General features: G+C 39.1%; 2 protein-coding genes across 2 annotated transcripts; both read right to left on the bottom strand.

Moving 5' to 3' along the window:
* Positions 1 to 1,019: 1,019 nt before the first annotated feature.
* Positions 1,020 to 3,417, bottom strand: LOC136179203 (histone H4). The gene has a single exon (XM_065954615.1). It carries the CDS (start codon positions 3,309 to 3,311, stop codon positions 3,000 to 3,002), a length of 312 nt encoding a protein of 103 aa, XP_065810687.1. The 5' UTR covers positions 3,312 to 3,417; the 3' UTR covers positions 1,020 to 2,999.
* Positions 3,418 to 4,421: 1,004 nt separating this feature from the next.
* Positions 4,422 to 13,405, bottom strand: LOC109986908 (P2X purinoceptor 3). The gene is made up of 12 exons (XM_020637770.3): positions 12,937 to 13,405; positions 11,656 to 11,791; positions 11,000 to 11,071; positions 10,328 to 10,397; positions 9,477 to 9,570; positions 8,927 to 9,004; positions 8,698 to 8,839; positions 7,157 to 7,293; positions 6,892 to 6,985; positions 5,933 to 5,998; positions 5,487 to 5,564; positions 4,422 to 4,754 (listed from the first exon to the last, which is right to left on the bottom strand). Exons 1-12 carry the CDS (start codon positions 13,056 to 13,058, stop codon positions 4,632 to 4,634), a joined length of 1,212 nt encoding a protein of 403 aa, XP_020493426.2. The 5' UTR covers positions 13,059 to 13,405; the 3' UTR covers positions 4,422 to 4,631.
* Positions 13,406 to 16,575: the final 3,170 nt, after the last annotated feature.

Raw genomic sequence — 16,575 nt, forward strand, 5'->3', positions numbered from 1 at the left:
GAGCCGTGCTGAAGGCTGAAAGTGAAGGAGCTCATAGGGGACTTGTGTCTCTTCATATTGAAGTCATGTTGAGCTCTGCTGCTCGATCATTTTTCTTTGTGGAGCCTCCAAACCTCACACATTCACCGTCCCGACCAGCTCTGCTCGGCGGCTTTTCACGCTCATTTCTCTCCTAAAATCATTAAAATCACATCAGAGCTCCATGAAAAGTCGTTTTCCTGCAGCTGCGGATGTTTGTTCAGAGACTCAGAGTGAAAACAAACATCTGTTGAAGATCACTTCATGATAAAATCACGTTTTTCTGATGGCAGCAAACACACTGATGATGGCTGAGGTCTGGGCTGCAGTTTGGTCAGACTGCTCACTGACACCGTGAACATTTCAGCTGATTTTCATAATAAATCAATAAAACACTGAAACACTTGTATCTTTCATGGGAGAAAGGTGAGTTTTAGAGTTTATGTTTATTGATCCTTTTGTCTTTTAACTGAGTATGGAGCTCAGAAAGTCAAAAAAAGACCTAACAGTGATAAGAGGGACTCCGTGTGGAGAGATATAGAAATTGATAAATCAGGGGATTTATTTCCCTTTTAAAGACAGAATCTAGAAAATAATTACACAGTAGCCTATAGAAAAAACTGCGACCTTCACAACATGACTTAATGCATTTTACCAGATTCTGAACATTTGACAATAGGCCATAGTGGTAAATGGACTTGAGCTTGTATAGCGCACACCTACTCATTTACACACTGATGGCAGAGGTTTCTATGTAAAGTGACCATCAGAAGTAACTAATCCCAAGCAACTCAGAGTTAAGTGTCTTGCTCAAGGACACATTTGAGATGTAGCTGCAGGAGCTGGGGACCGAACCCCCGACCCAAGTGAGACGACCGACTCTGCTAACTGAGCGGCTGTGGCTCAGTGTGTTTCAAGCTTCACTAATCAGGAATACGCTACATGTAGATCCACATTATAATCACAGCTGATTTCAAGATGAGGCTAAATGTCATTTGTTAGCATCAGACTGATGAGCAAAATAAAGCCAAAGTAGTGTGGTGAGTGTAGTAAGCATAAGTGTGTGTATCTAAATTAAATCATTTTAATTTTTAAAGCTCTTTTCCGTTGGTCTTACATTTCAAACAAATAAAAACGGATGGAAAATATTTCTAATTTCCAATTTAACTTATTCCTCTTATAGGCTACATGAAAAGACAAATATTCTTTTAGAAACATGATCATCCAAAATCACAACTTTATTATTCTAAGACTTTCACAGTTGTGCTAATGTTCAATAGCCTATTTAGATCTGATAACTTTAATGTGATATTTGATTCTTTTCTGACCCTCTCATGGCTGTAGGTTGTAGTTAACAGACTCAAGTCTTTAAACATTTGAAACACAAATAACTGTTCAGGTTTATTTCTAAGTAGCAGAAATTTTAACCCATAAACAAAATGTGTCTGCATTAACTCACATTACATTTGAATTAAAGATTAGCCTACTTAAAATAATAAAATGACAGGTTTCACTGTGATCCTTTCTTTCATGAGGGCTAATAAATCAACCTCAGAGAGGACATCTTAAAAACGTGTTACCATGACAACAGGAGGACCACGGGAAAAGTTCAAGACAGGGACCAAAACAAAAATGACTAATGATCAGTATTTAGAGCAGCTGAACTGATCATGTGTGGCAAGGTTTCCATGGTTACAGAGATTTCAACCCAAGACTGTACTTGAACCCTATACCTGATAACATTTAAACACTTTGACAGGGGAAACATCCCGTGTTGGTCCGTTTGACCACTTGTGCGTCTCCATTTCGTTTGATTAATGTCCTAATCTTTTTATTGTTCTACTTCGAAGTCTTCACCAATCACTTTTTGAATCAGAAGTCACCTAAATGTTGACCTACAATGCATATTTTTTTTACATCATTCCTTCACCCCAAATTTAACATTTTCACTGGGATTATGATTGTTCCTGATTTTGAATCCACATGTTCATAATAAATCAAATTCTGGACACATGTTGAACTTTTCCCAAGACTAAGGTGCAATGAATGCCAACTGAGATCGATAATCTTTTAATCATTTTAAGACAATAATTGAGGGTTTCATTGATACTGACCAAAAGTATCCATGATTGAGAACCAACACCAAGTTAACACCTGAGGACTAATGTTTAGGTTTAGGGTTTAGTAATGTCTAGGAATTACGCAGTTTAGCAGATTTTGTGCACAAGTTCATCTTCCTACAAAGAATGAATAGACAAAACCCAGATGTTTGCACTAAGGTAGATAGCTAGCTGAGCTAAACCCAAAGCTTCAGGTAACAAATCTCAATGTTTTTTTTTACTGTAAACACAAATGAGGTAAAGACAACTTTGATCTTTTTGGATGCAGTTAGGATGTACTAATTGGTTTCTTTAATACTTCACACCAACCAGTTTTTGAAACATTTGTTTGAAATATCTTTTAATAACTTAAATATTGGCACAACATTTACTTTGTATTAGTCCTTCACAGTGAAGTATTAATGTTGTATGTTTAGAATACAAGGTTTCCATAATAAATTACATTTTCAAAAGGGTAGTTGCCCTACAGACTTAAATGTAATTAATGCCTACTAGGTTCTGTCATATAGCCTACTAGTTGTAGCACAATGATCTTGACACAAAATCTCCATATCAGGCTCAGTAGAACCATATTGATTAACATCAAGTTAAAATCTGAGAACTTAAGCTCGTTTCAAGAGAAGGTCTAGGAGTTACGAGATTTAGTTGAGTGTGTACAACTTAGACGCAGGAAACACCTCCAAAAACCCACAGCTGTAATCAAGTGAGGATGCAGAGCAAGAACTGATGCACGAAGTGACACACGGCCAATGGGCAAACAACATAATGTAGCTTGTCAAGTACAGGTAGGTTTGCTCATTAAGGAGTTGGTGGGCGGCCCTTAAAAGGGCCTTTGGTTTTAGGGTTGTCAGAGATGGATGTTTATCCTCCGAATCCGTACAGAGTACGTCCCTGTCTCTTCAGGGCGTACACCACATCCATGGCGGTGACAGTCTTCCTCTTTGCGTGCTCGGTGTAGGTGACGGCATCACGGATCACGTTCTCCAGAAACACCTTCAACACACCGCGAGTCTCCTCGTAGATCAGACCGGAGATACGCTTCACACCACCACGGCGAGCCAGACGGCGGATAGCGGGCTTAGTGATTCCCTGGATGTTATCACGGAGAACTTTACGGTGACGCTTAGCGCCTCCTTTCCCAAGTCCTTTACCTCCCTTTCCTCTACCTGACATGATTATTCTTCAGTTGTAAGTCGCTGAATGGTGAGTGCCGGAAAAGTCCCAAATATATAGCTAACTGAGGACGTTAGAGCAGAAAGGGGCGGCCTCATTGTAGCTTTTTGTTGCGTTGGCGCCCCCTGCAAGAAGCAGCAGGAATCACAGACTCCTAGCTGTCATCGAGGAAATGACGTGTCCACTCGTCTCGTGCGCATGTAAAACCACCCGAGTCATTGGGCATGCGCACTTTCCATAGCATGACGTCACTTCTGAGGTTTATTTAGGAATGTACGTTACAGTCTATGGTCAAAGCAGATGGGACCAAAGGAAATTACTGAAAAGATTATGATCTAAATAAAATAAAATATACTGGGTAAGTTCTTCATTGTAAACTGCTCTAACAGCATGACGTGGGATAGAGCAGCTGAACGTGTGATGGAAACAAATTGAGAAGAAATTAAATAGTCATATAGGCTATACTGTAGCCGAACATCTTAAACAAAGACAAACCAGGCTTTGTACTTTTAGTTTTACTTTACTATCTGTAGGGTCCTTTCCTTAATGTTTTGAGAAACAGATTGTTTTTATCCGCCTAAAGCAACTCTCTCTCTCTCTCTCTGTATATAGGCCTATGTTAAAGATTTAATTTCAGGCTGTTTTGTGCCTTTATTGGAGAGACAGGATAGTGGATAGAGTCTGAAATCGAGAGAGAGAGAGAGAGAGAAACAGTAGGGAATGACATGTGGATAAGAGCCGCAGGTCGGATTTGAACCATGGCCGATCGCTTCAAGGACTAGGCTACAGCCTCTGTTCATAAGGCACAAACTAACCCTACCATAAACACCCAAACTATTTTTGAGTAGTTCCAAAAATGAATCTATGACACCTAAAAATTGTTTTAAAGATGAGGTTCAGATTTCAAGTAGCAGAATCTCTTAACTTGTGAACTTAGCTGCATGTCAGTAAGATTGTTTTGAAGATTTCTCAAAGAAAAATAAAGTTGCAGAAAAGTGTGAAGACGTGTAAGAATTCCTGCCAGGTGTCGGGTTTTCTCCTGATATCTCATTAAAAAAGATAGATGTGGCACAACGAAGACGCAAAGAAAGCTCCAACATGACATATTATTCAGGTTTTATTTCTTCTAATATTCATATCTGTTCTAATGCTCAGTCACATGCCAAAAGTCTCCCCATGCAAAATCACTCTTTTTCATTTTTATTTTTGTTAGTTTTTCATGTCAGCAGCTGTTGAAATATCTCAGGGTAACATAGTACAAATCAATATGGTGCATTTCAGAGAACCGTGGACCCACATTTGTCTTCCTCAGTCGCTGCTTTAGGTGTATTGTTCAATAGAAAACGCTCCCGAGTCGCTGGACCTCATGATGGCCTCGTTATGTCTAAGCGACAGCTGTGAGCGGTACAAGCCGTTTCCATTGTGCAGCGGGCTGTCCGACACCTGCAGAAGAGAGAAAGAGTAACTGTATGCTTAACAAATAAATTTAGTTTAATCTAAAGATTAAGAAAAACATCTAGATTTCTTGCTGTGACTAACATGACGAGAATTATCACCCAACACAACTAACAACATTTTCTCTACACGGAGCATTTTGACCTCTTTTACTTCCTTGTGTTTTGGTTTTCTGCTGTGGAAACATTGACTTTATATGACAAAGACTTAGCCTCAGGTCTGACATGTGAAGCATGTGTGGAGGGCTGTGTCAAGGCTCCCACATTTGATAATACGATAATTTATGGCACCTCGATGCTTTAAATTGATTGTCCAGAGACCAATAAGTAATATAAATTAAGCCTATTCCACTTTTCATATAGGCCTACAGTTTATGCACTTCATTACAGTAATAGGCGGTGAGGTGATTTCAGGGAAAACACTAAAAATAACCCACTTTACATAATCTCTCCAGCAGCCAATAACTAGCGATTTGCTGATGAACAATGTGATGCTATTTCTCACATAGTTACCTGTATAAATGCATATAAAAAGTCACTTTTTTAACTTAAACAAAACAGTTTACAAATTGTGCACCCAAAGCTGCTAAAAAAGTCCATGATTACAGCTTCAAGTAATGAGAAAAGCACACATTCAAGGTTATCAACAAGGATAAATCTAAACGAAAGGATAGGGTGAATTTACATTGTGATGGAGTATTTTAGGAACTGTCTATTATACCTCTTCAAACTTCTTGGCCTTGTACTGCTCGGCTCCTTTCAGGAAGTTCAGCAGTATGATGTCACACAGCACTGTGCCCTGAAGAATCAAAACAACAACATTTAATGTTAAGGTAAAAGGATCCCAACCTTCAACCTAAACAGCAATTTTAACTCACAAAACATTGGAGTCGCTCGTAATTTCTTGAACTGGTTAGTTTGATTTAATGACTTTGGTGTTTAATTAGTTTGAAAGCAACACAACATTGTGGAAATGCCAATAAATTAGTACCATATCCTAACTAAATCAACCGATTGGAAGAAACAGGGCTACAGTTGAAGATAAAATTGTGTTTTTTTTAGTTTCATCGATCAATCTTGTCATATAACAAAGGCAACTTAATGACAGATGGGTGATACATAAACAAATCTTGCATGGCTTGTTCCTAAAATGTTGGCAATACTCACCACTCCCACTGATGTGAAGGCTGCGACCATGTTGATGAGTGTCGGGATCATGTTGAACTTCCCTGCCTACGAAGGAAGGTTTTTTTTATCAATAATCTCTGTCTACAAATCTACAACACTTTATAAATACAGTAGTAATGATGATTTGACGGTCTTTTCTAATGCCCATGTATTTATTTCTCTCTGAGGTTTACATTGTGAATAAAGTGACTGATGTGGAAAAAAGTTTGTTAAGTCAGCCTGTCTCGAGAGCTTTCCTTCACAAGATTATAAAAGCCACTTAAACTACTTTACACAGAGTAACAATTATGGAGCTTTAATGTTGAGATTGAACACAGTCAATTAAAAGTTTCTTACTCATTGAAAAAATGATGGTGTCAGAGACATTGTTTCCTAAAGAGGTGTTTTGAAGCCCAACAATGGTGGTCGCCATAATGGAAATTTTATTAAACTAATATTATATAAATCTAGAAACAGGCAAAGAGGTGGAATTTAGGCAGGCTTAAGCCGTTTCAAAAACAGCTACAGCATGCCAACATATCAGTCAATTATTTAAAGTTATTTTAAAAAAGTCACACATATACAGTCTTTACCTATACAAAAATGATCTGTCATAGACTATTATGTGTGTGAACATTTTTATTTCTGCTTTCTCAATGGGCATTATAATTGGGAGTCTAATAGTGATTGTTGGGTTTTTGCAGGCATTTGCAGGCATCAAGTGGACACTGGAGGAATTGCAGGTTTTTTGAACTTTTTACAAACTTTGACATTGGCTTATTTTTTCAAAACTTGAGGTTGCTGTCCTGTCTTACAGTAATACACAAAGACCATATTGATTATTAAAGATTTGACCAGGTTTACCTCGTAACTTGTCAAACAAGGAAGCAAAATGTTAAGTTAAACCTTGTAATATTGATTGAGCTTATAAACACACAGACACACAGATGCATACTCACATTTCCATTGACCAGAACATCAAACCTAATAGCGTAGGCTTTGACCAGACTGCGGTAATCTGTCCCATTTTCCATTTTAAAGTATTTAGCGAACCTGTGCGGATAGACACTTTAAATGAATACAAACTTTAAGCTTGGGAATCAGTGTACCCTCTCCCTATAGGGAACTATAGGGACTTTTTAGAGCTGTAAAAATAATTCACGACAATCTGACCAGGAGACTTGAGTTCTCTGTTTCAGTTTATGAGACCAAGTAACTATTTACCTGAAATTGTAGCCAGGTGAGACATCGTTCTTGGTTGACATGGCATCCAGTCGGGTGAACGAGTAGGAGGGGTTACACTCGTCATCTGACTTGTCCAGATCACATATCCAGCCGATCTTTATTCCAATCACTCCTCCCTGACAGAAATGTAAAAATCAGACAGATTACAAGCGATAGACGTTATTTGTATGCAGATGATATGATGGAATTCTATACCAAAGAAATAGCAGGAGTTATAACGAGCCGATTAAATTGTCCCAAACATAAAGACTTCTGAACCTGACAGGAGACTCAGAAGCAGTCCCTAACAAATCGGAAGACCTTATCCCTATTCAGAACTGCTTTTTCAAGGAACGATATTTAAGTCCCTGTGACGGTTTGTATTCAATCTGAATGTCACTGAGGCATATTGGGGGGAAGAAGTGATCTTCCCTCTGTACTGCCTTGGGAGGTAGTAATAGAGGTGATGCAGAGGTGAGAGAGGATCAATGGAGCCAGTGGGGTAGTGCAGCTCTGTGTGTGTTTGTACATATTTGACTGCGTGTGCATGTGGAGCTCCTGCTACTGCTGAAATCATGTGAATTTACTGATTGGGACACCGATATTTCACCGTTGTGGAATCAATTTGAATGTACAAAGACGTAATGGCGGCTGAGCTACATTACGGCAGTTTTGCGAAAACGCAGTATCAAAAGGGCCATTGAAGAGACTTTAGTCTGACAAGTTTTTTAACTAGTCATTTCAGTTACAGATGGTAAGATTTTGTAACCACTGGAAATCGTGCATGGTCACACAACTACAACTTATTGGCTGCAAGGGAGGCATTTCCTTCTCCCATACTTCAAATTTGCAGTGGTTCAGCCAGAGTAACCAATGACACACTTAATTGTGCTTTCACACACGCTCAAAACCCTCAAAGACTTCATGAGATTGTTCTCCTCAACAATATGATGTAACCCCCCCCCCCCCCCCCCCTTTGTTGTGTGTTGTGTGTATTTCAGACTCACTGCTGGCTGTAAAGCAAATTGCCCATCAGGGATAATAAAGTTTACCTTGACCTTGAGATTTTCAGGCAATTGAAAAAAAAAACAACCTTTTGATAAAAAGACCAAATTTATTATTGGTCTTATTACAACATGTCTTGCCTCCTGATCTTCCCCCCTCACCCATCCAACAGGGATAGCCTCCCGCTGTGAGGTACATGTGTGACCAGGCAACTCAGGAAGATGTCAGGGGCAGCCTGCTTGAAAGCTGCTGCGCTTTCATTTTCTAGAAATTGGCCACAGTGTAGTGCAAACGGAGAATCACTGTGCGCTAACAATAAGTCAGCTTACAACTAACCACCCTCATATTGAAAACTGTTAAAGTTACACCAAACAATCAGGATGACGGGAACTTAAGCAAAACTCTTCTGATTTTATTTCAGCTTTGGTAAACTATCTGCAACAGTGGAACTCGTGAGAAGTCGCTGATATACTGTAAGACTCTCTTTGCAATTTCGATTTTTGACTCGGACCTCAAAAGAAACGTCTTGCATGTACCTTATCTGCCAGTTTGGTGAAGTTCTGCTGTGCGTAGCGTACCACATCTCCGACTCTGAAGATGGGGCAGTACGTGTTGTTGACCATGTCAAATCTACAATTCTGGATGTACGAGTTAGTGATGTTAGGAAGAAAGTTCCCTCTGTGTAACGAAAAACATGTCATCATATCAGCATGCCACTACAATGTGTAATCATCCTTCTCAGATTTCAAATCATAACAGTCATACTTGGTGTAGTTGAAGGTTGGGAAGCGGATGCTGTTCTTAATGAAAATGGTGAAATTCTCCACTTCCATCATTGGCATTCTGCAAACAAGAGAAAAGGAAGGAAAAAAGATCAGTTTGGTCGCTAGAATCAAATTTTATACCTTTTAGGCTTAAACACGTAACATCAGTGCTTCTTAAATTCCTTGAACTTGTATTTCTCCATCTTCTCCTTCTCTTTATCATTCATGGTTTGTGAATGTGTATGACGTAATACACTGATGTAAACGCTTACCATCCCTTGAATCGCGAAAAAGCATATCCACAAAAAAGAATTAAAAAAAAAACATAGACTATAACACTAACTAAACAGTGTGGATTTGATGAAGTATTCACAAATGTCTCACTCAAAGTGCCGTTTATAATTTAAGACCTCTCAAAGTAAAATAAGACTATCAATGAGAACGTGGGAGTTGCTGGTCTACTGCTGTTGGGATTCATTTTTTGATTGTGTTGTTCTTTAACTTGGGTGTAAAAGGCATTTTAATCATCATGATGCAGAGTTCAGACTTACGTCTTGATGGTGTCGATCTCGGCAGGACACCATCCTTTGATCTCACACATCTTGTTTGTCTTGTTGAAAGCAACACATCTCCCTGTGAGAATTCCTGAGCGGGGAAAGAAAAACTTAATGCACACTGAAGGAGCAGGAGGTAATGTGAAGGTGTCATGCAAGAAAACTCTTATAGGGCTTTCACACTTGCAGAAAACTCCTGAAAGACTCCTGATATTTGCAGGAGGAGCTGTATGTGTGATTGAAACTGTCAAATTTTTCGTTCAGAGTTTCTCCTGACAGCCCCCTATTATGTTTTCTACAGCAAGCCCGAGTGAGCTGATGTGAGAACACAGCAGGATATTCTCCGGAGAATTCACCTCTGCCCAATGGGCGGGGAGAGTGACTTTTATGTTCTGTGACTGGAGTCAGTGCATAGAGTGTATGAATGAGACCGCTATGATCTTGGTGCACATAATTAAACGGCTGCATTACGTTTTCTGTTCATCCGTTCTTCTCTGCTCTTTTATTGACATTGTGATTCTGCCGAACTAAACCTAACATTGATATAAAGACAAATATTTTCATTATAGCATTGTATAGCCGTCTCTGTTGCCTAGTCCACCATTTCCCAGTTGCTAATTTCAAGTCATGTTCTGCGACCTGAGACGCCCCCAACCCCGGCCTACCCACCCTCATCTGTGAGGTGCAACTCTAGAAGATTTCAAGGGCAGTCTGCCCAAAAATGTATAGAAATTTTTAGGCGTGCATGTGTGAAAACGACTTAACAAACAAATTAAACATACATTTTATATGCATTTGTTTGATCAAAGCTATTCATTTTGTATTGAGGAGAAACAGACAGATCTCACCATAACTTCCCGACCTGTTGCGAAACTTTGTGCAATCTTTTTCCTGAGAACAATTGTACTTCTGCTCACTCTGGGAATCACACACAATCACACAAGCAACAGTAATGAGCAGTAGAGCAAATGACAATATGAGCAATATCTATATGAGCAGGCTGTTAGGAGATTTTCCCTTCATGACATCACAAAGGGCAGTAACCCCTCCCCCAGGTGGGCGACACTCCCACAGCTATGTGTTTGTTCTGCCCTCTCAGTCTGCCTTCTCACCGTAAACAATAGGGCATGGAGCGAGAAAGCCCGAGACACCCAAGCCCTTCCAGAGAGGGGGTGTGGTCAGACAAAGCTAATTTACATTTAAAGGTACAGACACAGAAACAGCCTGTTCTGAGCAGGGCTGAAATAGAGGGGTTTATAGGCATGATCAAATATAGGATCAGAGTGGAATTAGAACAAGAAACTTCACAGACATGTTTCGGAGACTCCTGAGAGTTATTTAAACTGGATAAAAAGGAGCATAATATGTGACTTTTAATCAGTCAAACACTAACAGGAAAATTGTTCCCTTTTTTAATTATGCTCATGTAGCGTGGTTTTAATGATAAAGGAAGTATTAGTAAAGGTATACATTAATATAATGGTGGTAGTTTTGGAGGATTCAAAGCGACAATGTCTGACCTCAGGGCAATATCCTTGGACCTGGTTTTCTGTCGTGATCATTTTGGTGATGATACAGAAGACTGAAGCTCCCTGCAGACAAAGAATAATGATAACAACAATAATACCTTTGAAAATATAACACCTTTTAAACAGTTGTTTACAAAGCAAACAAATATTCATTTACCAGCGAGGCCAAACAGAGAGTGGTCTATAAAACTCAACGATGAGAGAGATGTGATTTAATTCATTGCTTTTACAAGTATTGTTGATTTACCTGTTCTGATACTTGTTCAGTGTAAAATCGATAGACATGTTTAGAAAGAAATGCATTCAAATCTCATTTCAGGATTGCAGTATTTACAGAAACTATAATTTACGAGCTTAAATGTAAAATAAAATAGATTCAATTATGTTTGTTTCAATTACATTACATTGGTCACCAAATAAAAACACAGGGACAACAGGGCCGCCACTAGAGGGGGCATTGTGGTGGCCCATGGGTGCACCACATTTTTCAAACAAATGTGATATTTTTTTGTCCAATGCCTTGAAGTAAGGACTTTTAAGGTCCACTTACGATTTTATTTTAGCTTGATTCATCCTAAAATATTGTGAATTAGCTTTCTCGCTAACTCTGGCATCCTGTTGTTGATCATCCGTCGGTCTGTTCTTACCTGAGTAGGAGTGACGTAGTCTGCCACGTCCATCAATTTGTTGTTGTAGACTCCAAAACCTTTCACTTTGGTCATCACTGAAGATTCAACAGCTGTGTCCCTTATCTGGTAGGCCTTCTCATAGACAAACACCCACCTGAAATGCACACAAACACACTGGTGTTTTAGTACTCGAAATCGATCTTGGTCTCGAGACCACTATTTCAAGGTCTCTGTATCGTCTTGGAATTGAAAGCATTTTTGCTCTGTCTTGTCTCGGTCTCAGACTGGGCGGACTCTGGATTTTAAATCAAGACTGGTCAAGACTGGTCAAGATCACGACTGATTGGTTATTTTTCCACATCATTACTGTGATTAGCAGGAACACGGCCCTTTCTAAAAGAATAGATTTTTATCCCCCGGTTACGGCCGCAACCTTCCCGTTGTTACGGTCTTAGTGAGTGATACTTATGGTCTTGGTCTTGACTAGGTCTTGAACCCTAAGTGTCACACACACACACACACACACACACACACACACACACACACACACACAATAATGGGTTTTGATGGAATGGTTTCACATCAGCGATGTCAGTGGATGTTCGTCACCACCCACCGGCTTGATCTTGTAAGTGTACCAGAAATGTCTTCAAAATTGAAAAGGCCGACAGAAGGTCAGAAATGCCAGGCAGGACAGGCATATCTTATAAATATTGTTATTGTAGAGGACCCAGCCGATGATAATTTTTCACCTCTTCCATTTCCATTTATTTTAGTCGACACAAGTGTTTATGGACAATTTCACAATCAGAAAGTCTCCATAGATTACTCAACACTGCATTGAAGTGATGGATTTAATGGGGGTGAATTTTCTTTGTCTTTTTCTCACCTTTACCAGAGAACGTTTTTAACATTAAACTAAAATAACAATCAACTTTTAGGCCGTTAAACTAAAACAGACAGGGTTTGAGATGTTAATCTGCTTCAAAATATGCAAAAAAAAAATTATATTTGGTTATTGAGCGATCAAGACTTTCATAAAGTGATCTTAAAGCTGATATTACACAATATTTTACAGAATTAAAAATATTTATGATGGTATAAAAAGCTTTAAAATGCATTATATTTACATTTAAATGTATCCTATCATCTTGAGCCAGGTGTGCTCTGAACATCTGTCAACTATTCAGGGTGTGTGATCCAACAATTAACTCCTTACACATTAAATCTTCTCCTATAAATGTGCGCATGTGTTGTTTTAATTTCACCAGATTGATATAAAGCAAGAGAAATACTGACCCGATAAAGTAGGTGATGATGAGGAGTTGGACGACGCGGTTGATGATGCCGATGGTCCAGCTCTTCACGACCACAGACTTTGTGGTTTCATACGTGAAGAAGTCGGTAATACAAGACCACATCCTCGCAGTACGAGTATTCAGATTTTTTAAAAAAGAAGTAAGAAACGAAATACAGAAAGTTCCAGTAGTTGTGGATTAAAGGCTGAAGCTCAAAAAAAAAATATCAGGCTAATTGAATAACAGATTTTTCAGTTACAAAGAGAAGAATTTGGATGTTTAGTAGCGCCACTCCTTCTCCTCCTCACGAGAAAGATCCAAATAAGAAGTCCTAAAAGCTCCACAGAGACACAACTCTTCATGGGATGCCCTCTTCCTGTAACTTCAGACTTTACATGTCATGATGATTAACATGTCAACAAGTAAACAGATTTCTCTCACTCTCTCTCTCTGCCTCACTCTTTGTCTTCCCCCATCCTCCTCTCTCCTCTCGTTTATCTCTGGTTTCCCCCTAAGTGACTCCTCATAACCTCCCCTCCTCCTCTTCTTCCTCCTCCCCCTCCTCCTCCTCCTGCACCAAGCAACAAAGAAGTTCACGGTTAAGATTTGTGAGCGCATCATGCTGATTTTTATGTCAAGAGAAAACATTTTGTTTTTTATAAAGGAGGAACAAAAACCTGTCAAAAGTCTGCTTATATTTATGCTTCTAGCCCTTTTTATGACGATTTCTCAAGAAGAAACATGGTTAAAACCAAGTAAAAACATGATTACCATGCCCTACACTTGTTTGCTTGTTCAGTGTCAGTTATTGATTTATTTGTGGTCACTTGTACCAGAACTGTTGTTGGCTTTTTCCTGAAAGGAAGACAGCAGGCCGACAAGACCGTTTGGCCAACTTCAATGTCAGCCATAACAAGAATTACCTAACATACTCATGATAGATAGATAGATAGATAGACGTTATTGTCTGTCCCAACAGAGACAGAAATTCTCCTTTAACAACAACAATAAACACAACTTATATTAAATACAGAACGTGCAGTACATTAAAAGAGGACTTAAAAACAACAGTTTCTAAAAAGGGGGGTCTATTTGATTTTGTTCAGAATGGTTATTGCAGAGGGAATGAAGGATTTTTTGAAGATGTTTTTCCGGGCCAGAGGGACTTAGTAGCGTTTACCTGATGGCAGTAACTGGAACTGGATGGCATATATAGCCTCAGAATTATTTAAATATCTCACCTGAGTGCAGTAAGAACTCAAGAACTCTTTTCTCCTTAAACAACCAGCGGGTCAATCACACAGTAAATATTAATTCATTCAAATGGCTTCATCCATCATGTCAGAGGTCGACCGCAATGAGTGGGTCAGACCTCGTTTAGGATGAGAGACTACCATCAGCCTCCACATCCGAACACACCACAAACCAGATCCAGTTTCACACTAATCCAATTGCAGCTGTCTTCAGTCTAATGCCAGAGAGGCTCTCTGAATGCCTCCATTAACTTACGGTCACTTGTGAGCAGGCAGTAATGCACTGCCATTGGACCAGAACCAGGAAGTGGTAATAATGTTTTACGTTTTATTTTTCTCCTTCTTTCTTTCAGAGGAAAATGAGCAGAGGAGCAAGTAGGAGAGGTCCAAATACAGTGATGAAGAGGAGGAGGGAATAAAGAAGCAGAAAAAGGAGGGAGGACAGGAAGAAGGCGAAGGATGGAAGAGGGGGAGGAAATAGGAATAAGGAGAAAGAACAGATAAGACAAAAAGATGCAGAGCATGTTTACAACACACATAAAACAAACTGAGCAGAACAGGAAGCGGCCTTGTTTATGTTGCTGCAGGGACGCCAGTCAGACTGACTGAGAGAAGATGGAGGTTCCTTTTACAAACACATAAAAAGAATATACACACAAGCACACACCACACCATTATACAGTCTGTAGTCCAAAGAAAATGCATTTAATGCCCTGCAGAAAAGGGTCACATGAGATAAATGTAAAATCAAATACCGTATATGTATACTAATTTTCACCTCTCCTCCGCTCAACATGCCACGCCCCCCTCACCAAGCCCAACTCAGCTCACCTGGGCACACAGCTGCTCCTCATCAGTAATCGAGGCAGTATATAAGCCTCCCACGCTCATCCACATGTTGCCAGATGGATTTTTCGCTTGTCTGCAAGAATTTTCAACTATTTCACCTGGTTTGTCTCTGACCAGCTGCAATTGTGATCACCTAGAAAATAAATAACCACAGCCTACTCCTCCGAAGCACGAGTTCTGTCTAAAGCTGGTTACACACTTGATGATTTTAGGCCCTATTGATATGATCCCCCCCCAACAAAGTTGAGGGCGTGGCCCCATTCCTTACGGAAGCGATTAGTGATCAGAATTCAAATGATAAAGCTAATTTGAAAATTCAAATGCATTAACAGAAATGCTTTTTCATTTTCAGAATATGAGTGTATTATTTGACTCAAAAATAAAATTTTGATTAATTTATCTAATTTGAATTTTAGTTTTCAACTTCAAAAATGCACATTCATTGACTAAATTAAAATGAGGAAGAAAATGACATTTGCTTCATCATTTTCAAAAAATGCCCCGCTAAATCTGTATCATAATTCAAATGAAAAAGCTGATTTTAAAATGGAAATACAGTAAAAGAAACACTTTTTGACTTTCAGATTATAGGTGCATTATTTGACCTATATTTAAAATGAATATTCAGTCATCCGTTTGCATTATACTTTTACTCTCTATGTATGCATATTGTATGACATGATTCAAATGAAAACGAAAAGGTCTTTGGCTTTTCGTTTTCAAACTTGCCGTGCTAAAAAGTAATCATAATTCAAACCAACTCGAAAACAAAATGGCAAAGTGGACGACGCAGGAAAGTGATGTCAGACTCCAGCTCCCAGGCAGGCTAACGTAATATTTACGGTCTATGAGGCGAGCGGGCAGAACGCGCAGTACGATGGGTGGCGTGATTGGTTCCTTTCTGATCTTAACTTGTTACTTTAATGTTAAATTAACTCATTCATTGACCTCAGAAGTAAAGCCACTGTTGGTAACTGCTGTGTTCAGGCTTTGACCATCAGATGCTATGCCTTATGCAAAACGGGAGGGTCTGACCTCCGGAAATATAGTTCTTGACTTCTAAACTTGATTTTTATTTATTTTTTCATCTGTCAGAAACAGGAGCAGTGTAAGACCCTCCTCACTCTGTTGACCTTAAGATTTTTTTAAAACGTCATCTTACTTCCAAATGTGTTCCTAACCCGTTAAGAGGCTTTGTTGTTTAAATTTAAGCATATATCATTCCATGATTTGCTGAAACAACGGATGTTTTTCTTGGGAAAACTTCCAAAACAAAGACGATGATTTGCAACTTTCATGTCAGCGTCTTAGACACATTATTTCAGCAGAGCCGTCATCATCCACATAATGTTTCTTTAATTTGATTAAATCGCAAAATGGATTGAAAGAGGAAAATACTTAATTATAGTCAAAGCCAGTGAATAGAGTTTATGGAACTATTTAAGAATCTGGGAAGTTTCTTTTCAAACAAATCAAAGTTCTTCGTCAGAGCAAGTCTCTTTAAGTTCATCTACACAGTTTGTATTTTGAGTGCAGGG

Source organism: Labrus bergylta, chromosome 1 (genome assembly GCF_963930695.1).
Source record: "Labrus bergylta chromosome 1, fLabBer1.1, whole genome shotgun sequence".
Lineage (NCBI taxonomy): Eukaryota > Metazoa > Chordata > Actinopteri > Labriformes > Labridae > Labrus > Labrus bergylta.